The 25,944-nt window shown below is 43.5% G+C and overlaps 1 protein-coding gene across 6 annotated transcripts in view; it reads left to right on the forward strand.

Annotated features, from left to right (window-relative positions):
• Window positions 1-25,944, forward strand: part of TANC1 (tetratricopeptide repeat, ankyrin repeat and coiled-coil containing 1) — a 227,620-nt gene that overhangs the window by 122,655 nt on the left and 79,021 nt on the right. For all 6 annotated transcript variants that reach the window (XM_059394028.1, XM_059394032.1, XM_059394031.1 and 3 more), the window contains exon 4: window positions 17,900-18,004. In XM_059394028.1, coding sequence (XP_059250011.1) covers window positions 17,900-18,004 — 105 coding nt within the window. The remainder of the gene's footprint in view (window positions 1-17,899; window positions 18,005-25,944) is intronic.

Below are 25,944 nucleotides of genomic sequence, written 5' to 3' on the forward strand. Positions count from 1 at the left end.
GGGTTTTAAGGTGTTCGAGCCTGTGTGGAAGGAAGGCAGGGAGGCTGCTAACACCCACCATGATGTGTGGCAATGTGTGTGTGTGTGGGGGGGGGGTGGGGCTCCTGGATCTCTGCCCTCTGGAACATTCACAACCACAGGAGGAGTCTTTGGAATGGGAGGGGTTGGAGAGTCGGCGGGGTAACTTAGAGGGCCTCGTGATTGACCTGGTGACCGGTAGCAAGTGCTACGCTGGAGGTCAGCATGACTGCCTCTTGGGATTGGTTTAAAGAGAAAAAAATCAAGAAGCTACTCGAGTGGCTACTCTTGTTGTCATAAGCCAGTGTGGAATCAGGAATTCCAAGTTGAATGTTAATCTTTTTTTTTTTTTAAAGATTTAATTTATTTATTTGGCAGAGAGAGAGATCACAAGTAGGCAGAGAGGCAGGCAGAGAGAGAAGGGGAACCAGGCTCCCCATCGAGCAGAAAGCCTGATGCAGGGCTTGATCCCAGGACCTTGAGATCCAGACCTGAGCTGAAAGCAGAGGCTTAACCCACTGAGCCACCCAGGCACCCCTGAATGTTAATCTTGATAAGCTTTTGAAAGTGAGATAAAATTGTAGTTGTTTTGGTGGGTAAGAAAAGTTCTACAGAACCGTCCTGTAACTCTGTGGACAAACCCTGCTCCTGCGGTTGGGACACAGAGAGACAGATGTTGCTGGAGGGGGGTTGAGAGGGCTCTGTCATTAGGGGCTGGCTGCCTATAAGGAGATGTGCCCTGCCAGTGGCTCTTCAGCTAAGTCTTTGTCAGTGGTGTCATGTGTTCCCTATGTCATCTGTGAGGGCAATTTGTCCTGTTCAAACTGAAAGAGATAACAGCTAAGCCTCCAGATACCACTCTGCGGCTGCTCTCTTAGGTTCTTGACGTTTCCACGAGGTATTTCAGATAATGGCAGTCACATGCTTTCAAGAGTGAGCTTCTCACCAAAGAGGTCACAGAAGAACATTTGCTTCAGGCTCACAAGCCCAGTCTCTGCTCTGCTCTTGCTTTCAGTCTCCGATGAGCCTGTCGTGGGACTCCCTGGATTGTCAGGGGCCATGAGCGTGTGGCCTGATGCACCAACCTCTGGCCATGTACAGCAACACCATGGGCTGCTTCTGACCTTAGAGTGTCTCAAAGCAGAGTGCCGCCTCTTTTCAGACACCAGGAACAGAGAGGAGTGAGTTGTCTGGGGGATGCTAACAAGAATAGCCTGATGACCCTGGGGACTGTGGTGGTCCATGGAAGGTTTTAGAATTTAGCTGAAGGACTAGAAATGAATGATGGCTGGTTTTGTTGGCTGGCTAATGGTTGTGAGAGGGCCGTGGGCTATGGACTGTAGTAAACTTGGAGTTAAGGGAGTTTTTAGGTCCTCTTTTCCTCTCTCTCTCCCTCCTTCCTTCCATCTTGAATTCCTTCCAGTGAGCATTTTGAAGGTGAGAGACTGACTTTATATTGTGGAGAGACCATTACTAAAAGGAGTCTTTTGATGTCTGAGAGCAGCATTTTGTATACATATGATGATAAGGGTTTCAAATCACTGTGCAAGGTACTATGGTTAAATAATTTTAAACATAGCTTTCCATAGCCTTTAAACTCAATTTATAAATCTTATATTTGTAATCTAAAGTCCTATATTTAAATATGAATTTCACTTAAAGCTAAAAATTACATACTTCAAATAGGAATCACAAAGCTAATCAGTCCTGGTAGGCCACATTTAAAAAAAAAACATTAAAAATTCTCTATTAGGGGCGCCTGGGTTAAAGCCTCTGCCTTTGGCTCAGGTCATGACTCCAGGGTCCTGCGACCAAGCCCCGCATCAGGCTTTCTGCTCTGCAGGGAGCCTGCTTCCTTCTCTCTCTCTTCCTGCCTCTCTATTTGTGATCTCTGTCTGTCAAATAAATAAATAAAATCTTAAAAAAAAAAAAAACTTAAAAAAATTCTCTATTAGGAGAAAATTGTTCTTGCTTCTCCTAGTTTCTGGGGGCTCCAGGGGATTCTTTTTTGTGTGGCAGCTTCCCTCCAGTCTCTGTCTTGACATGGCTTTCTCTGGGTGGTGATCTTGTCTCCCATTGTATTGTTTGTAAGAATAGTCATGATAGTACTTCGGACCCACCTGGATATGGATGATCCAGGATGATTCCTTCACCGCAGAATCCTTAGCTTAATCACACAAACCACTTTTCCAAATAAAGAACATTTACAGGGTTCAGAGATTAGGTCATGGGCATATTTTTGGGTGCCATTATCAGCCTGCTATACCCTCCTCCCTCAAGGTCACCTCAGGGTCCTGCATGATTGTTAGCGCTAGCAAGTCAGCATTTCCTGCCAGATGGAGGAAAGTGAGAAGAGTTATAAGGGGCCCCTCTCAGCTTGGTCGGCTTGTTTTAAACACTCTTCCTTGAAATCCCACCCAATACTGGATTTCCTCGCAGTGACTGCATTTACCTCGCTGCCAAGGAGTCTGGGAAAGGCACTTTTTGATTTATTTAATTCCCTGTGCTGTTGAAGCATAATTTTCAAGAAGGCAAAAATAGGACATGCAAATGGTAAAGGTCATATGTCAATAATTTTATTTAGCTCATTAATTAAAGAGGGAAATGAGTAAGATGTTAAGGCCAATTTAAATGAGAATTTGGATTTACGGCAATTTATATCCTCCGCCACACAACATTTATTTCCATTGCTATGGACGGGAATCATTTGCATTGCTACTACGTTTTTGAGAGTGTGCAGAACTGTGAAATAGTCCAGTTGCTAGTCAGTCAGCCCAGAGTGTAGAATGAGATAGTCCTGGAAAGTCTGCTTTATGTAATCACCCCCTGCCACCCAACTCAAGGGACACTCTGTCATCTCTCTTCCTCTTTCTATGTATTGGGTACTTCTTAAAACTTCAACTCTTCTAAACTAGTTAAAAACGATGGCTTTCTTACCAAAGCAGAAGGGAATGGTAGATGTTGGAACCGGCCTTGTTCTCTCCGTAGGTCAGAACGGAGGCTTCCGACAAGTAGTGCTTCTCCCCCATATAGATGGATACCCTAAGTCAGACCTCTCTTTTTTTAATTAAAATTTTTTTTCATTTTTGTTTATATACAATGAAGTTTACTTTTTGTTGTACGGATCTGTGCACTTTAACAAATGTCTGGGGTTGTGTTATCAGCACCCCACCAGTCAGGGACAGAACAGCTCCCTCACCCCAAAATATTCCCTCAGGCTGCTCCCTCTGTAGTCCACCCCTGCTCCCTGGGAACCACCGATCTGTTGTCTAAATCTGTAGTTGCCTTTCCCAGAATGTCCCATAAATGGAATGATAGAGTATGTAGCCTTTTGAGTCTGGCGTCTTTCACTGAGTATAGTTCATTTGAAATTCATTTTTTAAAAAATATTTTATTTATTTGAGAGAGTGAGCATGAGCAGGACAGAGGGAGAGGGACAAGCAGACTCCCAGATGAGCAGGGAGCCTGAGGTGGGGCTCGATCCCAGCTCACACCCTGAGCTGAAGGCAGAGGCTTAACCCAGTGAGTCAGACATGTGCCCCTGGAATTCATTTCTACTCTAGTGGGTATCAATGTTTTTTTACTTTTTACTGCTGAGTACTATTCCATTGTGTGGATGTACTGTAGTTTATCCATTTACCAATTGAAGGACATTTGAGTAGCTTGTACTTTTGGTAGATTATGAATTAAGTTGCCATAAACATGTACATGCAGGCTTTTGGGTTAACATACATTTTCATTTCTCTTGGGTCAGTGCCTTATTGTGGAATCGCTTGGTCCCATGGTGTGTTTAATTTTACATAAAAATGCCAACTCTTTACCAATGTGATTGTACCATCTTGCTTCCCTGCCAACAGTGGAGAAGAATTCTCATTGATTTGTATCCTCACATCACTTTTTACTCCTCAGTTTTTTGTTTTTAAATTCTACCGTTCTGCTAGGTACATAGTGGTAATTCTCAAGGCAACCTAGTGAGATTGTAACAATATCTGTTGCTGATCTTTCAACTTATTCTTATTAGGCCTGTAAACCCTCTTATCCAGCGCAGTAGTTCAGTTATTTCTCTATAGGACCTGTGGAGTCTGAATCTCTTGCCTTTTCTTGCCCTTGGTTTTGTCACCAAGAACACAGAAGGATCGGTTGACATGGTGTGACAGGATGATGAGTACTGTTGGAAGGAAGTGGGAGCATGGAGTGGAGTAGTGTTTTCCTCTTCCCATTCCCACGCAGGACGAAAGCTGCTTGAGGCAGAGAACCTTACCCCTTGCTGGCTCCCTTAGAGTACTATTACTCAAGGAGTGCGCAAATACTAGTTCTGATGAGGAGAAGTGGCTGCTCTTTAAAAGAACTACACCTATTTGCTATAAACTGATAACTTCTAAGGAATATCCTGATTTGGGACCATTTTTTCAAATATTCAGCACAGTCACTACTATGGAATCCTGTTCTAACCTCTTTCATCTTTTCTGTTAAGGGTGGGAGATTTGGGAGGTAAGGGAAGAGGTGGGAGGGAAAAGCATGCGTCCCAATCCATCCAGAGGTTTCCACCCGTAGGCGGGTGCTCCATGAGCCCTCCCCAACCATTCAAGAGAGGGCAGGAGAAGAAGAGCAATTACGTCTCACTCAACAGCTCTCTTCCCATTCTTCCACAGTGGCCAGGTCCAGACTTCTCCGCTCTCCTTGGACACATACACTCACACCCCACCCTCACCCTATACAGGAACCCATACAGGAACCCTATTCAGGAGCCACCTGAAACTCTGCTCCATAATACCAATGAACAAAATTAGTGATTTAGCCAGCATGGGGGTCCATTTTTTACCTCAAGTGTACTAACTTGTGTGACTGTGGTAAGGATGACTACCTGACTGACTGGTGGTGGTCTGCTCTTGAGTGTCGCCTTTTATTTTATTTTTAAATTTTTTATTCTTTTAAATTTTTATTTATTTATTTATTTTTAAAGAGATTTTATTTATTTATTTGACAGAGATCACAAGTAGGCAGAGAGGCAGGCAGAGAGAGACAGAGAAACAGTCTCCCTGCCAAGCAGAGAGCCTGATGCGGGACTCAATCCAGGACCCTGGGATCATGACCTGAGCCGAAGGCAGAGGCTTTAACCCACTGAGCAACCCAGGCACCCCTATTTTTAAATTTTTTAAAAGATTTTTATTTATTTGAAAGAGCAAGCAGGAGGAGGGAGAGAATCTCAAGCAGACTCCGTGCTGAGCGTGGAGCCCCTGCCCTGTAGATCTGATCTTACCACCCCGAGATTATGACCTAAGCTGGAATCAAGAATCTGATCTGTTGTACACCTAAAACTAATGTAACATTGTGTATTATACTTCAATACTTCAATTATACTTCAGTTTTAAAAAATCAGTATTGTTGGGGCGCCTGGGTGGCTCAGTGGGTTAAAGCCTCTGCCTTCGGCTCAGGTCATGATCCCAGGGTCCTGGGATCGAGCCCCACATCAGGCTCTCTGCTGAGCAGAGAGCCTGCTTCCTCCTCCTCTCTCTCTCTCTGCCTGCCTCTCTGCCTACTTGTGATCTCTGTCTGTCAAATAAATAAATAAAATCTTTAAAACAAACAAACAAACAAATAAATAAATAAAAAATCAGTATTGTTGTCCCCCCGCAAAAGAGTCTGATCCTTAACTGACAGAGCCACCCAGGTGCCCCTAGTTTTTCAAAGCTTTTATTTATTTGAGAGAGAGAGAGAGAGCAAGAGAGAGAGCGTGCATGCTTGTGCTCTTGAGTGGAGGGGAGGGACAGAGGGAGAGAATCTCAAGCAGACTCTGCTGAGGCAGAGGCCTATGCTGGGCTTGATCTCATGACCCTGAGAGCATGACCTGAGCAGAAATCAAGAGTTAATCGCTTAACTGACTGAGCTACCCAGGTGCCCCTGGCCTTTTGTTTAAAAGCTACTTAACCTTGGGGTGCTTGGGTGGCTCAGTTGGTTAAGCACCCAGCTCTTGGTTTCAATTGGGGTCAAGATCTCAGGATTGTGAGATTGCACCCCTGTATCAGCCTCCACGCTCAGCTCGGAGTCTGCTTGAGATTCTCTCTCTTTGCCCTTCCCCCCTCCACATGCCCTCTCTCTTTTTCCAATAAATAAAATCTTAGAGGAAAAAAAAAGACTAGTTAACCTCTAGAGTCCCTATTCCAGATTAAGACAACTAATTACTTTTAGGCATTAGTTTGAAGGCACCTGACACACATTTATATCACATTAGTTATGTGGAGGTGTTTGGAGATAAAATTTGGGCAGTGTGATAGAGTTATGTCCCAGAAACCTGGGAGCTCCAGGAGAGCATGTCCATGTCTTGTTCTCACCCTGTGCCTGGTGTGCAGTTGGTGCCAGGGGGTGCTTGTTGAGTAACTAAGTAAGGTGAATGAATGCATTTCCCTGCGTTAGTGCATAAAAACAGGGTTCAGTACAGGAACAGCATGACGGACCAAACTGCGCTGGGAGAAAGTGGAAAAACATGACTCAGGGTATTGTGTTGAGCTAGGGGTTTATTATACTCACAGTGTTGTAAACGTGCACACCGCAAACTGAGACTAGAAAATCATTGTCAACATTTATTTTAAAGCTGATTTATTGAAAGGAACGTGGCTCCATTTTGGAACTGTTTTCCTACTAGATTTAAGTGCCCAAATGGCAATGCACATTTGTATCACACAGGGCCTTGTGCATTGCATGGAGTGAAGGCTGTGTCCTTTCTCGATGCACTCTTTAAAAAGAAGGTATTCGAAATAAGAAAGAGGAGGCTTATTAAGAGTAATGTCAGGTAACTCTTCTATTTCAGTTACCATTAGCAGGTGACCCATTGTTTTCCTCTCACCTTCTGGTGTTTTTCTTTTTTTAATTTTACAATTTTTAATTAACATATAATGTATTATTAGCCCCAGGGGTACAGGTCTGCAAATCGCCAGGTTTACACACTTCACAGCACTCACTGTAGCACATAGCACATAGCACCTCCCCAATGTCCATAACCCCACCACCTTCTCCCTCCCTCACTCCCTCCGGCAACCCTCAGTTTGTTTTGTGAGATTAAGAGTCTCTTATCATTTGTCTCCCTCCCCATCCCATCTGGTTTCATTTGTTCTTTTCCGACCCCCCAAACACCCCATGTTGCATCTCCACTTCCTCATATCAGGGAGCTCATATGAAAGTTGTCTTTCTCCTGTTGACTTATTTCACTAAGCCTAATACCATCTGGTTCCACAAATGGCAAGTTGTCACAAATGGCAAGATTTCATTTCTTTTGATGGCTGCATTGTGTATATATTCCATTGTGTATATATACCACATCTTCTTTATCCATTCACCTGTTGATGGACATCGAGGTTCTTTCCATAGTTTGGCTATTGTGGACATTGCTGCTATAAACATTTGCGTGCACGTGTCCCTTCGGATAACTACATTTGTATCATTAGGGTAAATACCCAGTAGTGTGATTGCTGGGTCATGGGGTAGCTCTATTTTCAACGTTTTGAGGAACCTCTATGCTGTTTTCCAGAGTGGCTGTACCAGCTTGCATTCCCACCAACAGTGTGGGAAGGTTCTCCTTTCTCTGCATCCTTGCCAGCATCTGTCATTTCCTGATTTGTTAATTTTAGCCATTCTGACTGGTGTGAGGTGGTATCTCATTGTGGTTTTCACCTGTTTTTTTCTTCCCTAGAATTAGTCTGAATTTCCCTAGACCTTACCTGTGTTGGAGTGTAGAGGAGGTTATATCCAGTGGTGACAACCCCGATTGCACTGAGTTACTATCCTTCTCTCCCTGCACAAGGCCCCAATTAGTTTCTGGAAGCTTCCAGAGAGCAGACCAGAGAAGTTCCTGTTGAGGCAGCTGAGGCACTTCTCCTGGTGCCTTGCCTCTCATCAGCTCCTAGAATACCCAAGCATGTGGGGTAGGGAATCCTTGGGCTGCCTCTATCCATCCGTGGAGTGGAGCCATCTCAAGCAGCATGTTAGGTTTTTGTTTGCAGACTCTCCCCTGCTTCTTGTGGGAGAAATTCAAATGACGGACAACACATTGTGCTTGAAATTACCCTCCCTTTGGGTCGAGGCTTCTGACTGGGTCAGTTCATTTTCTGGCCCCTCCTTCCCTCAAAGTGACTGTTCCCAAGAAGCTCTCACTGCTCACAGGTAGGGTTGTGGGTAGACCCATCAGCTCACCTGCCCTGCCTCAGCTCAGCACAGGACAAAGCAGCAGGGAGGCAGGACAGCCCGGTCCTCGGGAAGGTGTTCCTTTCATGCCCTCAGGCCAGATATCCCCCTTTCTCAGTTCCAAGCATGCGTCTCTTCCTCCCTGCAACACTGGCCTTTTGGGATACAGGCAGGAGAAGTTGGGATACAGTCAGACGTTGGAAGCTCTCAGTATCATGCCCTTTAAAAATCCCACCTGTCATCTGATAGTTTGCCACAGTTCACCATTTGGGAATTGACTATTTATGACATTTGCTTTAGTGATAAAGCTCCCCTCCCCCAAAGAAAATCCTCTTACTTATCCTTTTTATTGTTCCCCTCTTTGTATGAACATTTCCCATTGTAAAATGAAAATCCCAGACCAGATAAAATTGACAGGAACCTTGTCTGAGAAAGTTCAAGATGCTAAAAACAAAAAACAAACAAACAAACAAAAACCTCTAAAATGATTGATAATTCAAAGTGTCACTTTTCCTCTCCAGATGTTGTGAAAAATGTAAGACTGCATTAAATGCATTAAGTAGCCTCAGGTGTTCTGTGTCCCAAATATTGCTTTTATATATATAATTATTTTTAACTGAAACACTCTGAAATGAAAAGTAACCCCTGCCCTTCTGTCTTTCACTGCCTGGAGATAAAGCCCAGTTTGGTTTATTTCTGCCATCCCTTTTAAAAAATATTCCTTATATGGCAGTTTCTAAGCAGCCGAATAGTCAGCTATGTGATTAAAATGTTAAAAAGAGCAGGAAAACTGACCGCTGGGAAAAGTATATTTGGAGTTTTACATAAAGGCTGTGGACTGAATGGGGAGAAGGCCTGCCTTCGAGGCTGTAGACTCACGTGATTCAGGGCGGTTCACCGATCCCCCTCCCAGACACACACAGGCTGTTCTGTACAGTGGAAAGAGCTGGCAGGAGCTCTTCTCGTGCAAGCTGCATGCCGGGAACCTGTTTAACCTCTCTGGGACACCTTCTGTGTCTGTCTATCTTTGGAGCCCTTCATCTTTAAAGTTGAGGGCCCTTCCCCTGTATCAAATAGTAGAGAATGGGGGTGAGCGGTGGGGGAGACTGGATGAGGTAAAGAATCTGGAGTTGCTGTGAAATGGGTTATGATCGGGGCACCTGGGTGGCTCAGTGGGTTAAAGCCTCTGCCTTCAGCTCGGGTCATGATCTCAGGGTCCTGGGATTGAGCCCTGCATCAGGCTCTCTGCTCAGTGGGGAGCCTGCTTCTCCCTCCCTCTCTGCCTGCCTCTCTGCCTACTTGTGATCTCTCTCTCTGTCAAATAAATTTTTAAAAAATGGGTTATGATCAAGAATGAGTTCCATTTGGGGGCACCTGGGTGGCTCATTCGGTTAAGCGACTGCCTTTGGATCAGGTCATGATCCCAGGGTGCTGGAATCGAACCCCACATGGGGCTCCCTGCTCAGTGGAGAACCTGCTTCTCTCTCTCTCTCCTTCTGCCTACCTGTGCTCACTCGCTCGTGTGCTCTCTCTGTCAAATAAATAAATAAAATCTTAAAAAAAAAAAAAAAGAATGAGTTCCATTTGACTGAGAACAATCCTCATTTATCTAAAACCTGGTAAACTGGACAAGTTGGTGCTCCAGCCACACAACCCTAGGTCCTTCTCAGACCTGATGAAAGAAGGGTGGTCTTCTTTAGGGGCCCTGCCCATGGTGGCTCTGTTGCCCTACTTGATGCCTTTGCTACTAAAGTGTGGCTGTGGTCCCAGCCTTATATACCTAGTAAGGATATCAGAATCTTCATTTTTATAGGACTCCCCCACCCCCCACCCAGGTGATCTCTATACACAGTAGAACTTGAAAAGTGCTTTATACCAGTGTTATGGGTGAGCTGCCCAGGAGTGATTGGGAAGTGAGGCCATCGTGCCCGGGAAACATGTTGGCCTTTACCTGAGCTGAATTTCTCACAATTTTTTTTTTTTTTTAAATTTTGAGTAATCTCTATACCTGCCATGGGGCTTGAACTTAGAACCCTGAGATTCAGAGTTGCATGCTCTCTGGACTGAGCCAACCAGGTTCCCCTTGCTGATGTTCAAGCTAATACCTGATGGTCATATATAGTTTTTAAGGAATGCTTGCCTTAAAATACAGTAGCCAGCAGGGGCACCTTGGGTGGCTCAGTCCGTTGAGTGTCTAACTCCTGATTTTGGCTCAGGTCATGATCTTAGGCTTGTGAGATTGTGCTGGCCATGGAGCCTGCATGGTTGTCTCTCTCCTTCTGCCCCCCCACCTTAAAAAAAAAAACCCAACTAGTGGCAAACATACCATGTTTTCTGCATAATTATTATGTAGTATTATATTTTGGTTATTTTGTGGGGATTAAACTGATAGGGAAGGGGGGAGATTATTTTACTTTAAGATAGCTTATGCTTGGGAAATTGAACATTCTGTTTTATTTTTTAAAAAATTTTTTTTAGATTTTTATTTTTTTATTTGACAGGCAGAAATCACCAGTAGGCAGAGAGGCAGGCAGAGAGAGGAAGAAGTGGGCTCCCAGCTGAGCAGAGAGGCCGATGTGGGGCTCGATCCCAGGACCCTGGCATCATGACCTGAGCTGAAGGCAGAGAGAGGCTTTAACCCACTGAGCCATACAGGCGCCCCTGAACATTTTATTTTAAACAAAAAGCTGTGTCTAGAAAGGTGCTGGGCAGTAGAATCCCCTGAGTAAGAGGGTGGCGGGGTGATGGAATTCTCAGTTTGGGTCCCTGTTGACATGGCAGCCACTTTGTTTTAGGGGAGTTTGTTTCAGGTTTAGAAATCAGTGTCACTGTGGTTTAATAGCAGCTCAGGTGTAAGATGGGTGCCTGGAGGTCACATGGCTCCTGCCAGCGTGGCCTTTCTTCTCCTTGTCCTTCAGTCAGTCTGCTCAGCGGCTCACCACAGGGACCCTAGGTGCCCTTTGTGATGGTCGTCCTTTGGGTAGTGGAAGCAATAACTCCTCATTCTGGCGGGGGTTCCTCCTGTTTTCTCGGATCCCTCACAGCGCTCTTCTTGTTCCAGTGGCTGCTTTTCAGGGTAGGGTCTTCCTCGACTGTCTGATCCTAGTTCGTATCTGAAGAGCAAAGAGGCTGATTGAAAGTGCTGGCTACGTGTTGAGGACAGGCTTTGTGATACCGTGGTTGGTTGGGGATGTGCCATTTCTTTGAGGGGATGTGCCCAACTCTCACTTACTGGTCTTTTCTCTTGGTGACTTTCCCCAGAGCGGAATCCTCTGATGTCTTCTGCCCTGGTGTGCGAGATTGCTGTCGCTGGTCTCACAGCTCGGGGTGGGGGGCATTGGGGACCCACCCCAATGGCCCACCAGTCTACATGTGGAATTTTTCTTAATCCCAGTTTTTTAGTTTAGCACTTAAGAGTTTAGCTCTTGAGTCTCTGTGCTCTTGGCATTAGGCCTTTCCAGGATGAGAGGGAATGCTTCCTGGTTCTGAGGGTCTGACTCTCCCTTAAATAGATTCTCAAGCCCTGATCCTGCGTGGCCCCATCCATGCCCCTGTCTTCAGAAGTGCCTCCCATCTCTGAGGCTGAGCTGTCCCATCCCCTACCCTAGAGCCGACCTTTTCTAGCCCACTCAATTCACTGCTCCTTGGCAAACTGTTTCCCACTCTCAGAAGTTTGGTTTCTTGCCTGCGGTGTTCTCCGCTCCCCATCAGTCTCTCTCAAATCCCTTTACTGCAACTCTAATCATATTTTGGAAAGGAGTAAAGGCAAACGAGTGTTCATCTGGTTATTTAATGGAAAGTGTGCAAGGAGTCTCTAATGAGCGATAGAGAGGAGGAAGGAACAAAACCTGTATAGTTATAAATTTTTCTTGTTTTATAGCATTTGAGGTTCAGCTGTTTGTGGAAAGCATTTTAAATAAGAGGATCATATTGGAGAGCCATTGCTTGCACCAGCATGCCTTGTTTTATGGAGGTTTGTTCTATCACATTTCCTAGATGTTGCAGTTTTGAGATTGAAGATTTGTGGCAACCCTGTGTCCAGCAAGTCTTTTGGCACCATTTTTCCTACTGCATTGGCTCACTTCATGTCTTTGTGTCACATGTTGATAATTCTTGCAATATGTCAGACTTTTTCATTACTATGTCTGTTACTGTGACCTGTGGTCAGTGATCTTTGTTACTATTGTAATTGTTTTGGGGGTACCATGAACTGTGCCCGTGTAAGACGGCACACTTAATTGATCAATGTTGGGTATATTCTGGCTGGGTTCCATCAAATGGCCATTCTCCTGTCTCTTCCCTCTCTCCTTGGGTCTTGGTGTTGCCTGAGACACAACAGTATTGAAATTAGGTCACTGAATAACCGTACAATGTCCTCTAAGTGTTCAAGTGAAAGGAAGAGTCCCATATCTCTTACTTTAAATCAAAAGCTAAAAATGATTAAGCTTAGTTAGGCTGAAAGCCTGGCCTCTTGCCCCAAAGAGTTAACTGAGCTGTGAATGCAGAGGAAAAGTTCTTGAAGGAAGTTGAAAGTGCTACTCCAGTTATACCTGAATGATAAAGCAAACACAGCCCCATCGCTGATACCGAGAAAGTTGTAGTGGTCTGGGTCCAAGATCAAACTAGCCGCCACATTTTCTTAAGACAAAAGCTAATCCAGAGTAAGACCTTAATTTTTTTTCAGTTCATGAAGGCTGAGGAGAGATGAGGAGATTATAGAAGAAAAGTTGAATGCTAATAGAGATTGGTTCCTGAAGATGCCATCTAGGACGTTCCTAACAAAAGAGAAGTTGATGCCTGGCTTCAAAGCTTTAAAGGGGACAGGCTGTCTCTTGTTACGGACTGATGGAGTTGGTGACTTTAAAGTTGAAATCAGTGCTCATTTGCCATTCTCCAAATCCTAGGATCCCTAGGCATTAATATAAATGTATTCTGCCTATGCTCTATAAATGGAACAACAAAATCTGGATGACAGCACATCTATTTACAACATGGTTTACTGAATATTTTAAGCCCACCGTTGAGACCTACTACTCAGGATAAAATTCCTCGGAAAATGTTACTGCTCTTTGACAATACACCTGGTCACTCGAGCTCTGGTGGAGATGTCTCAGGAGCTTAATATTTTTGCGCTGTTTAACACAGCGTCCATTCTTCAGCCCATGGTTCAAGAGATAATTGCAACTTTCAGGTGTTATTTAAGCAATATATTTTGTAAGACTGTAGCTGCCCCAGATAGTGATTCCTCTGATGGATCTGGACAAAGTTAAACTGAAAAGCTTCTGGAGAGGATTTACCATTCCAGATGCCCCAAGTATATTCATGATTCATGGGAAGTGGTCAACATATCGACATTAACAGAAGTTCGGAAGATGATTCCAGCCCTCATGGAGGACTCTCCGCGTTCAGGACTTCAGTGGAGGAAGTAACTGCAGATGGGGTAGAAGTAGCAAGAGAGCTTGAACTGGAAGTAGAGCCTGAAGATGGGACTGGACTGCTGCAGTCTCATGATTAAACTTTAATGGATGATGGACTGTTGCTTTTTACAGATAAACAAATAAGTTTCTTGAGATGGAATCTAATCTTGGTGAAGGTACCGTGAAGATTGTTAAAATGACAACAAAGGATTTTAGAATATTGTATAAACTTAGTTGATAATGTAGTAGTTGGATTTAAGAGGTTCACCTCTAGTTATGAAAGAAGTTCTGTGGGTAAAAATGCTGTTAAACAGCATCACATGCGACAGAGAAGTCATTCATGAAAGCACCAATTGATGTGGCAGACTTCATTGGATTCTTACTTTAAGAAATGGCCACAGCCACCACCGTAATCAGAGCCAACAACATCAAGGCAAGGCAAGGCAATAAAGTAATTCTTAATTAAGGTATACACATTGATTTTAGACATAATGCTATCGTATATTTAATAGACCACAGTGTAAACATGTCACCTGTCCTGGGAAACAAAAAAATTCATTTGACTCACTTTATTGCAGTATCTCCAATATTTAAAGTATGCCTGTAACCACTGTAGAATATCTCAATTCTTAGTAAAAGGGATGATCAGAGACAAATATGAATAAAATATTTGTTGACTATCCCAACATATCCTATCCCAAGGATATATGGGGTAGGTAGATTGGAGCCTGTAAATAGATCTCCTGCTTAGATTTGCTGTTACTATACCCTGAAGAGTTAAGGGGAGCAGAAATTTACAGGTATCTCTTGAGCACCCCTCAACCTTTGATTTGTTATCCCTCAACCATTGAGGGGTGGTTGCTGTTTGGGACAATTTGAATCATTGGGCAGGTCAATGGGTGACTAGGTGGTGGTGGAAGTTTCTGTTGTTCTGACCTTTTCTAGGACTGCATGTTTCATCTGGGTTTCCTGCTTTTATCGGTGCCACGTGCTGGTTGAGTACTCGGGCTTCAAACCTGCATGGTCCACAGAACTAGTGTTTTGCCATGTGTGGGCCACAACAAACCTTTTTAACTAATTTGAGTGTTAGTTTCTTGACCTAAAAATGCAAGTAGTGCTCTTCTCCCAAAATTACTACCACTGAATGAATTAATGTATGTAAGTGCTTAGCCTTGTGTGACCACTGAATACATGTTCTCTTTACTTTGATATTCCATATCTCCTTTCCCATCTAGCGCCACTGTTTACTATGCCAGGTGCTAAGCTAAGCCTGGGAATCAGATCCATGTCTTAGCTCTCCTGGATGTTCCCCTTGGAACAGGAGGCTTACTTGGTCATCTTACATCTTGAGGATATTACTGAGGCCCGAGCTGGGGAGGGAACCGTATTTGAACCTAGGTGGGTCTGTCCAATTCCAGAGGCTCTGCTCTTCACACTCTGACTCCTTAGTGTGAAGTAGTTCTTACAGGTAGCAGTTGGCCTCCGGGCTGAACACGGTGATAGAGCATTAGATGGATAGGCCTGGATGCTTTATGAAGGCTCTGGATGACATTGGGGTTCATTGTTCCAGCCACTCATAAAAACCATTGTACATCCATGTGAGATGTCCCATGTTTTAGGACTACTCACTGTCAGAGACTATTTTTGAAGGATATATGGGGTAGGTAGATTGGAGCCTGTAAATAGATCTCCTGCTTAGATTTGCTGTTACTATACCCTGAAGAGTTAAGGGGAGCAGAAATTTACAGGTGTCTCTTGAACACCCCTCAACCTTTGATTTGTCATCCCTCAACCATTGAGGGGTGGTTGCTGTTTGGGACAATTTGAATCATTGGGTGGTAATAATAAAGGGCTTTACCTCCCCAGAGTCCTTTAAGTGGAAGATAGCAGATGGTAGGGGAAAAGATCCCTGTGATCTCTTGTACCACAGAGAATAGGTCAGGAACCAAGAGTGTAGAAATGTTCTTGTGCTTGTCCTGATTCCATTTTTTCCTGCCCTGTTAGAGCCCTTCTTCCTAGTGTGTGGCTCCCCCATAGCAAATATGTTAAATTTCCCTTTATGCCCCTCCCCCCAGTCTTCTCTCCATGAATATTTATATAGGGTATGTGTAGATTTTAGGTAAAATCTGAGTAATGCTTTGTATTCTGCTGCAGAGCCTGCACCCTCCTTTCATATTGTGAACATGTTCTCCCTCTTCCCCGTAACCGTTCCGATTTAACCTTTGAAAAATCCCCTTTCGGACAGGGTTAAGTAAATTGTGGAGACGGTCATGCGATTAAATACTGTTAGCCATTTAAAAACCATGATTTGTCGAGTTTGAGGCACCATCCCTATTTGTCAAGCACCAGACGCTGCTTTGATAATGTCACCTGTTTTCATGTGTTGTCCGTTGTAGGCGCTGGGAACTGGGATATTGTTAGACTGATGGAGATGCTTATGCGGGAAGCCTTTAGATGGCAGCATCTCTCACCACAAACCACAGTCTGAACAGAACTCCTTGGAGGCATATAGTGTTTCATGCCCAAGGACGCTCAGGACCCGCCTGATTCACAGAACCAGTGTGTGGTGATGGAGCCGAGGCCCCGGAGGGTCGGCTGAGCAGGAGGGAGGGCTGTGGACCCCTGGCTGCCTCTCTTCCCACCAGCTTTTCCCTCACTGCTGTGGAACATGCCCTGCCTCTGTGGCCCTGTAAAAGCGTACTTTAAGTATAAGGCAGCCAAGGAAAATGAAAGTCGAGTGGGTGATTCTGGGCCAAGTGTAATGTGATGCTTGAAAGGAACAGACAGGATGGGCAACCTTTTCTTTTTTTATGCGGCTTCATTTAGATGTAATTCACATGTCCTACAAAGCACGCATTTAAAGTGTACACTCTAGCGGTTTTTAGTATATTCCCAAGGTCGTGCAGCCATCACCACTAATTTTATTTTATTTTATTATTATTATTTAAAGATGTAATGAACTTGACAGAGAGACAGTGAGAGTGGGAACACAAGTAGGTGGAGGGGCAGAAGGAAAAGTAGGCTTCCCACTGAGCAGGGAGCCCAACATGGGACTCGATCCCAGGATCCTGGGAAACGACTAGAGCCGAAGGCAGACACTTAATGACTGAGTCACGCAGGTGCCCCCACCACTAATTTTAGGACATGTTAATCACTCTAAAAAGAAGTCTCCTGCCCTTTAGCCATCACCCCACTAGCTTGCATATCTCAGCCTCTGGCAGCCATTCATTATTTCCATACATTTGCTTGTTCCAGATATTCCATACGAATGGATTCCTATAATATGTGGTCTGTGGGGACTGGCTTCCTTCACGTAGCATCGTGTTTTCAGGTTTCATCCTGTTGTAGCATAAATCAGGACTCCATCCCTCTGTGTGGCCTAATACTGTCCCCCTGCATGGACAGATCACATTTTGTAGTCATCAGTTGATGGACGTTTGGCTCTCGATATTGCTACCACGAGCACGGGTGTGCAAACTTCTGTGTGAATGTGTGTGAGTAGAGAAGCGGAACTGCTGGGCCATTTAATAACTGTGTGTGTAACCTTTTGAGGAGCTGCCAAACCGTTTCCTGAAGTGGCTGCACCTGTTCATTCCCGCCGGCATGTGAGGGGTCCATTCAGCCTTCCTGAGAATTCCAGATCTTCTGATGATAAGTTGAGGTTGAGGGGAAGGTGAGAAATAGGACCGACGGGCCTCTTGTGTCCCCAAGTCGCACGCCGGATGGGCTGCTGTGCCTTTTTGAAGGCGGCTCTGTCACGTGCCAAGAAAACTGTCGCCTTCCCTGCCTCACACAATCGCAGTGCGTCACCAGGGGCATAAAATTCCGGTGCTCCGTGGCCGCCCGGAGTGTGTTGATGTTTATAATCCTTGCCTCCTGACTTCGGAGATAGCAAGCAACCCAATCGTCTTTGTCCCAGTTAGAGACAGGTTCCAAATAAAAAAACCCTTTGCCAGAAGCTGTCCAGGTTTAAACATGTCAAAATCCCTTCCTTGATGTACACCAAAGACAGCTGTCGCGTCTTCACAGCAAACGCGCGGCTTCTGTTTTTGCCAGAGTTGACATTCTCGAAACTGAGCTTACCCATTTCTGCTCTGGCAGCCAGGCTGGACGTTCCCGCGTCTGTGCTAGAATGACCGTGTGTGTGTTCAAGGGAGGAGAAGGGGCCGGCTCTTCCTTGAGGCATATTTGGGTCCTGGTGAGGACACACACACACACACTGTACATGCCGAAGCTTTGTTTGCGTCTGGAAAAAATTAGCCACACTCAGATCTTTTCTACCACAGGTCCCGTCAGGAAGCCCAAGTATGTGGAAAGCCCCAGAGTGCCTGGAGATGCAGTTATAATCCCGTTCCGAGAAGTGTCCAAGGCAGCAGAGCCCAGTGAGAATGGTAAGAATATATTTTCAATGATTCCCTTCGCCTCCCCCAGAGGATTTTACATAATGACATTCCATTTCTGAGTGAAACTGGAGTGCCTCTTGTAGGAATGCTTTGCCAAACTGAATGTGTTTGGGAGGACTCCCCCCTGCCCCGGCCAGTTCCAGAGATGTGGTGAGCTAATGTAAATTCTTGGATTTATATACACCGGTAGGAATAGTTGAGTGGGTGCATATGCATTATTTAAGGGTTGAGCCTTATTTCCTCTCAATTTTGACCTCCCTAGCGTGGGGAGATAAGGAAAGCCAGTCGTAGACGGTTTCCAGCACGCTGCTTTGTTTTGCTTTTTGGTACTCCACCGTTTGGAGAATTCAACAGGCTTTGGCTGAAAACCTGACACTTTCACTGGACAAGTTTCTGATAACTCGCCTTCTTAAAAGCATTTGATAGCTTTTGAAAGCTTTTTGCTTTTTATCTTAATTTTCTTTTTAAGATTTTATATATTTATTTGATAGAGACAGCGAAAGAGGGAACATAAGCAGGGGGAGTGGGAGAGGGAGAAGCCGGCTTCCTGCTGAGCAGGGAGCCCGACGTGGGGCTTCATCCCAAGACCCTGGGACTGTGACCTGAGTCGAAGGCAGACGCTTAACCAACTGAGCCACCCAGGCACCCCACTTTTTGTTTTTTAAGATCTAAAGTTTTTCTTTAGGGAATGCTGAACTGAGAGTATCCCCCCCCCCCAAAAAAAAGCCCAAATTAATTGAAATCTTTTAGTAAAGATATTTTATATCTTTTTTTTCCTAGATCTGGAAATAAGTGTAACAGACATTACAAACTGTAGTATTTCATAGGTATATTAATTGTTCTTATTTTTTAAATCAGTTAGAGGATTTTCTATTTGTTTCTTTCCGTGGTATCAAGGGGTCCCCAGCTCATGAGTCTATGATCCTTTAATTTGTATGTTTTGAACTTGTATCCCATTTCCCTGCAGAAACATGTGGTTAGGAATCCTGACTTATGTAGAGAAGCCCATTTTACCTTCAGTGTGGGTACAAGTTTATGTAGTCCTGCTGAAAGAGAAAGCTCATCGATACTTCCCCTTTGGAATACTTAGCATCCTCTTCCTAGCTGTGGGTGGTCAGGGGTACAGCTCCTTTATGTTCTAACCGCTGTGTTTCTTTCTTTTCTTTCTTTTTAAGATTTTATTTACTTATTTGACGGACAGAGATCACAAGTAGGCAGAGAGGCAGGCGGTGGGGGTGGGGGGGGGGGAAGCAGGCTCCGCATGGAGCAGAGAGCTCGCTCGAAGTGGGGCTTGATCCCAGGACCTTGGGATCATGACCTGAGAGCTGAAGGCAGAGGCTTTAACTCACTGAGCCACTCAGGCGCCCCTAACCACTGTGTTTCTGTGGATACATAGGATGGAGTGGTACAAAGTAAGACATGGTAGCAAAATGGAGTAAGGAGGGTGGTGGTGAAAATAAACCTAAAAATGAGCTGAAAAGAGGAGTTGGCAGAAGGTAAACCTCAGCAGGGGGTGTTTGGAATTGGTGGGAGAGGAGAGGGGGCCAGGAGCTGGGCGTTGTGGGCAGGGAAGAGGTGTGTTGCCTGCGTCTTGGCATGAGAAATTGTACCCTTTCCCTTCTGTCCAGGCACTGAGCTGTTTGGTTTGGGTAAGAGGTTCCCACTGGGATGGTGCTGAGGAGTGCAGGGCGCCAGGTGCATGGTGCTGAAGAGGGGAAAGGCCCCGGTGGTATCTGGCCATTCTAGAGACTTGAGGACCCTGTTGGTGGTGAATTCATGTGTGAGGGTGTCCATTTTCAGATCTCTTCTCTCCTTTCTATGCTGGGTTTTGAAAGAAAAATAAAGGCTTTGTCCTCTGAAGTGAGTATCAGTAACCAGATTTACCAAGCTCTTTGCCCATTTCAGAATAAACCCCACCTAACCCTCATCCCCACTCTCCGAAGCCTTTGAAGTCCTGGTCATTTATGCCCTTGGTGTTTTGACTGGCCTAGACCGCATGATGTAACCTCCTTGAGGTCCTGTGTAACATTTAGGACTCTCTCTGGAGTAAGAATGGGGGAGAAATTTAGGATTTGTTTTGGGCAAAGAAGAGAGGTTAAAAAGTTCCCATTGTCAACATTTCTCCTCTTGCCCGAGGCGGAATCAGCTATCTTTCTTGGGGGAGGCATTCTCCTGCTTGGCTGCCGGTGGAACTAATTAAAGTGTCAAGATTGGTCTTGCTAGCATGTCCTGCAGTTTGCACGTGCACTCACTCCTGAGACCCGAGCCCTCAGATTCGGCATTGTCTATCTCCGAGGGGACTGAACTCATGACATATCTGGGCTGTGACTACAGACCAGAAGTTTCCAGAAGTTTGGCCTAGAATAAGAAGTAGGGTGCACTTTGCCTTTCAGTGTTCAGGCAGAGAAAGAGATACGGTTCCTCTTTGTAAGCCTATGGCCTTCTGTGGATCGTCATGATGTTGGTGGAAGCCCCCGCAGTTATCCACTGGTTCAAGAGAAAGTGGTTGCTTGACACAATTCAGCTCGGCAATTAGTAAGGGATGGTGTGTTTTGTAATCCCTGTGGAATCTTTTACATTTCAATAGGGTTAATTAAATCTGCCGTATTAAAGTGTAAATTTTATATCCAGGTCAGTGAACCTAAAGGAGAGGCTGGAGCAGAATACAACTAATTGAGTTTGGGTATTAATCCAAGCACACACTAATGTATGGTAGACAGACCTACTCTCTAGGGTTGACTATCCAGCATTATCACTTCAGTTTTGACTTAAAATTTGGACTTATGCTTTTCATATTTTCTTTGGGAATTTTGTTTTCTATCCTTAAGATGTTTTTCTGGATGCTCTCAATGACAGCATTTCAGTGTTCTCCAGACTAACAAACTATTGAAAACAGCTCTTTGTGAAATGCTTTCAGAATTTCCCATAGGCTCACGAAATATCGAGTTACTCCTAAATGTCTGAAATACCCTTCCCGGACTAAGCTGCCTCATTTTATGGTTTAGCACCATAAATTCTTGATTCTTAGCTATTTGAAATTTAAATCAAAGTAAAGCAGAACCATAGAGCACTTTGAATTTGTTCATTAATCTATAAGTAATTTTATTTATGTGAATTTGCATATCTTAGCCATCTGGAAAGTGGGTTGTAGGATACGGGCAGATGAATATCTTTATTATATGCAAAGAATCAATCTGTTAAAGTTTACATTTACCTGGGAACATTTTTAGAGAAATATATTCTACTTTATTTAATATTCTAAAATATTTGGGAAAAATAGCATTTTTCTACTCTGGAGAAAAAAAAAAGAGTGACTTAATCAGTTCCTCAAAATACAGTCCCCCTTTTTCTGTCAAATAGTTCTAATAACTAGTGTGTCGTACAGAATATGTTTTCACAAATGAGCTTCCTATTGCTAAACCAACATATTGTTTGGGGGAGAATGTCATTTGCCTACAAGACAATACCTCTGCCTTTAGGGAAATTTTTAAAAAAAACAACAGATAAATTAGAGAGGATTATTAAATTGCAGTAGGATTCACAGCTATATTTCTTTGAGTTAGGGGCAACCATAATCCATTTAAGTTTCCTTCCATCTGTCATTAGCTACTTGAGCAAGCTTCGATGGGGAGGGGTGAGAAAGTTTTAGTCTAGTGAGTCATTGCTTGGTGAAGATCAATCTCAAAATATGATGAAACTTTTCTTCTGGCATTCTGTTAGCAAGTAAAAACTAACAATATGAAACAGCAGAATAATGACATGCAAAGCTATCTTGGGAGGAGTGTCATTTTTTAGATATGTTTAAGTAAATACTGACACCTTATGTTTTTGGTTATTATTTCAGACATTCAGCTTCTTAGAATGGTGATATGCCATTTGACTAATAGTTGATTAAGGTGTTAGTTAGATGAGAGTTCAGAAAGGGGATGTGCCTGGTATGTGTGCCATGGAAAAGTGGCCAGAGGTAGGGTATCCATTCATTATGCATTTCCTTAAGTAAATATTAATTCTGATGCTATGAAACGTGCTATATTAGGTGCTATTTGAGATGTGTTATCAAGCATAGGTTCTTTCTCCATGGAGCCTTAGAGTCTGATTGGGGATTAAAGACCTGTCTACATGCAGAGTGACTGTAATACAAGGGGGAAAAGTACTGTTGACTAATCCAAACTGGGTGCCAGTGGAGGAGCTGAGCTGGGAAGGATTTTTTTTTTTTTTTTAAGATTTTATTTATTTGTTTGACGGACAGAGATCACAAGTAGGCAGAGAGGCAGGCAGAGAGAGAGGAAGGGAAGCAGGCTCCCCATTGAGCAGAGAGTCTGATGCGGTGCTCGATCCTAGGACCTTGGGATCTAGATCATGAGATCATGACCCGAGCCGAAGGCAGAGGCTTAACCCACTGAGCCACCCAGGTGCCCCAGGATTTGATTACTTTAAGATTGACCTGACAATAAAGTATAGGATACAGTGGGGCAGGAAAGAGACTAGGGTCAGGAAGATGGTGAGGAAGAGATTTCATTAGTTTGATAAGACGAGTAAGGTCTCAAATTAGAACAGGATTGGGAAAGAAGAGGTGGGGAATAGGAAGATTGTGGAGAAATTGAATGGGCCTGGAAGCCAGAAGAGACAAAGCTGATGACTTCAAGGCTTTGAAACAATATTCAGATGGACTGAAAGAGGGAACCGTCCATTTCGGTTTGAGTTGTTTCAGGTATATTTTGCTTGAGATATTAGTGGAACATCTCGGCACAAATGCCCGCTGAACAGTGGAAAATCAAACTGGGTCTCAAAAATTCTGGGTATGGACTTTTGTTTAGAGGGAATGTGATGAAATGAGGGTGTGTCAGACTAGGGAAAGGGTCCTTAGGAGAAGAGAACTGAGAATGGGTAGAAGAACCCATAAGACCATACAGTAAATCCTGGAAACTAAGGATTTCCTCTCTGAGTGTCTGATGTGAGAGTTGCCACTTTCCTCTTTGTAGGACAGTGTATTTCCAAGGTCAAAAATTACAGGAAAATCAAAAGAGGAGATCAGCCTTTTAAAAAGACAAAACTACCGTGCCTACCAGGTCTGGTTCAGGAGGCTAGTGAAGGTGAATGACTTTAAGTTGTAGGTAGGCGAAAGGGAAATGGAATTGGTGGGGATAGATCATTGCCTTTTTACCCCAAGATTTTGAGCAGGTAAGGGGAGATGAGAGATCAGTTAATAGGTTGAGAGGTGTATGCAGCAATCATTTTTTATTGATTTTAAAGAAAAGGGACAATTTAGTACAATTGAAGACTTAAAGCAGAGATTCTCAAAATGTAGGCTGCAGACTTCTAGGCATCCCCAAGCCCTTCACGGTGGTCTGTGAGGTCAAAACCCTTTTTGTAATGATATTAGGATGATATTTTCATATCTCTTGCATTGACATTTGCACTGATGGTGCAAAAGCAATTGCTAGTAAGACTTCTGATGCATTGGTGCACGTTAAGGTAGGGGCATCTGCTGTTCTAGAGCCAGATGTAATATCTTCCACCACCATGCATTAGCATTGAAAATAATAACTCAGTAACGTCCCTGACAAAGCCCTGGAAATAAGGTTATTAAATCTTGTCCCTAGATTGATCATCTTAATAGTGTGTGTGATGAAACGGGAAGTCTCCATAAAGCACTTCTACTGCATGCTGAAGTATGATGATGGTCTCAAAGGAAACCACTTGTGTGACCATTGGAATTGCCAGTTTTGTAGTGGAACACCATTTTTACTTGAAAGAATGACTGGCAAACCATGGTTATTTAGAATTGGGTATTAGGCACACATTTTCTCAGAAAGGAGCAAAATGAGCATGTCATTTCAATTAAAAAACACTGAGAGGGATTCCTTGCTAATGATAAAATCTGACCTTTCAAGTGAAAAATTAAGTTTTGAGAATTTCTTTCTGTCACCTTGAGCTTGATGGCTTCTCAGGACCTTTCATTTGAGATGCAGTGATATTAATGTGATATTTTGGTCTTCTATAATAAAATGTGTCAGCTCTTATAAGATCTGCAAAACTAGTATTTTCCAAATGACTCAATGCAGGATGTTAAAAAATCCTGCATGGGTAAAAATCCATTTGACTCTTAGACTGTTGACTTTTTGCTGTAACCCAGTACAAAAAGTGTATTCATACAGATTCAAAGTCAACAGTAGAACTAACCTTTAAGAAATTGCTACTTGTCAAGTTTTGGTGTGGTATCAAAGAAGAATATCTGTAATTAATTGAGAAGGCTCCTCCCTTTCCCAGCTACATATCTCTGAGGCCACCGTTCTTCACATGCTTTAACCAAAAGAATGTATCACAACAGATTAAATGCAGAAGCAGACACGAGAATCTAGCTGTCTTCTACTAATCAGACATTAAAAAGAATTTGGAGAAGTGTAAAACAATGCTATTCTTAACCTTTTAAACTGAAAATATTTTGTGGGGTATCTGGCTGGCTGGGTTGGTAGAGATGTAACTCTTAATCTCAGGGTTCTAAGTTCAAGCCCCATGTTGGGTGTAAAGATTACTTAAAAATAAAATCTTTGAAAAAAATATTTTTTTCTTAAAAATGTTTAACTTGTAGGTTTTGTGAACTTATGATGAATTGATGTAGATTTAAAATGATTCTTTTAATTTCTTTAAAAAAATTTTTAAATTAAAAAATAAATTTTTTTTAAAGGCTTTTATTTATTTGACAGAGAGAGACCACGAGAGAGCAAACACAAGCACAGGGAGTGGGAGAGGGAGAAGCAGGCTCCCCACAGAGCAGGGAGCCTGATGCAGGGCTCAATCCCAGGACCATGGAACCATGACCTGAGCCAAAGGCTGACGCCCAACCAACTGAGCCACCCAGGCGCCCCTTACTTTTAATTTCTAACATGATAAGTATCAATGGCTCACCTATACCAAAGGTCTTTGTAGTCCCCAATTTTTAAGAGTAAACCTGAGACAAAAAGTTTGAGAACCACTGGCTTTGAGGAAGGAAAAGAAGACAGAAAATAAAAAGAGATGAGAAAATTGGTCCAGAGTCTGATAATTATCTAGACTTGAGGGGATGAGGACTTGATAAATGGCAGTATGACTAGAAAGAAAGAGACTAATTCAGGGACATTTTGAAAGAGGAAATGGTAAGCTTTGATAACAGTTTCAGTACGGGGTGTATGGGATGGAGAGCTTAAAGATAAATTGTGTGATAAGTATATTTTTTTATTCAGGACTAGAAACCAATTAAGGGCAGTCAGTCCATGGGTAGGTACTCCTCTATAAATACTATTTTTGAAAATTCAAGGAGGAGGGAAGGTGGCTTAGGAGAAGGAGCAGTCGGGAAGAAACAGGGTGTAAATAGAAGGCAAGGAGGGCAAGAAGTTTAGCAAGAAGCAGATCATGGACATTTAGAAGCAGAGGGTGGGACTTAACATCCACTAAGGCTGTGTCTCATTTAACAGGCTCCGTTCAGAAGTACTATCTTGCAAATGGATATTAAATCAGTTGCTCAGGGTCACATGGTAGTAAATGGCTGAACGTTGTCAGTGGTGTCCAAACTCATAGAGTTTGAGGAGGAGGAGAGAAGGGAAAGGGCGTGTCTTGATAGAATGATCTTTGGTCATCCCCAGGAACCTCCACGATTTTAATATAGTCCGACTTTAAGAAGAAAGAATGATGAGTTAAGAAATGAAAGCAATTAGTGTGGGCCAAGTGGGAACAGTTTGATTATTAGAAAAAGGAAATTTTGTGTTGTCTTCAAGGAATAATGAAGTTCAGAAAAAGTTACTTAAGGCAGAAAAGTCATCAACAAAAAAACCTATTTTTTGTTAGCTAAGAGAAATTGAATATAGATAGAAATCTGAGAAACCAGAAAATGAAATAATAGTGAGAAAGTGGACTCTTGCTGTTAGAGTTGGTGGAAATAATGACCAACT

Source organism: Mustela nigripes, chromosome 3 (genome assembly GCF_022355385.1).
Source record: "Mustela nigripes isolate SB6536 chromosome 3, MUSNIG.SB6536, whole genome shotgun sequence".
Classification (NCBI taxonomy): domain Eukaryota; kingdom Metazoa; phylum Chordata; class Mammalia; order Carnivora; family Mustelidae; genus Mustela; species Mustela nigripes.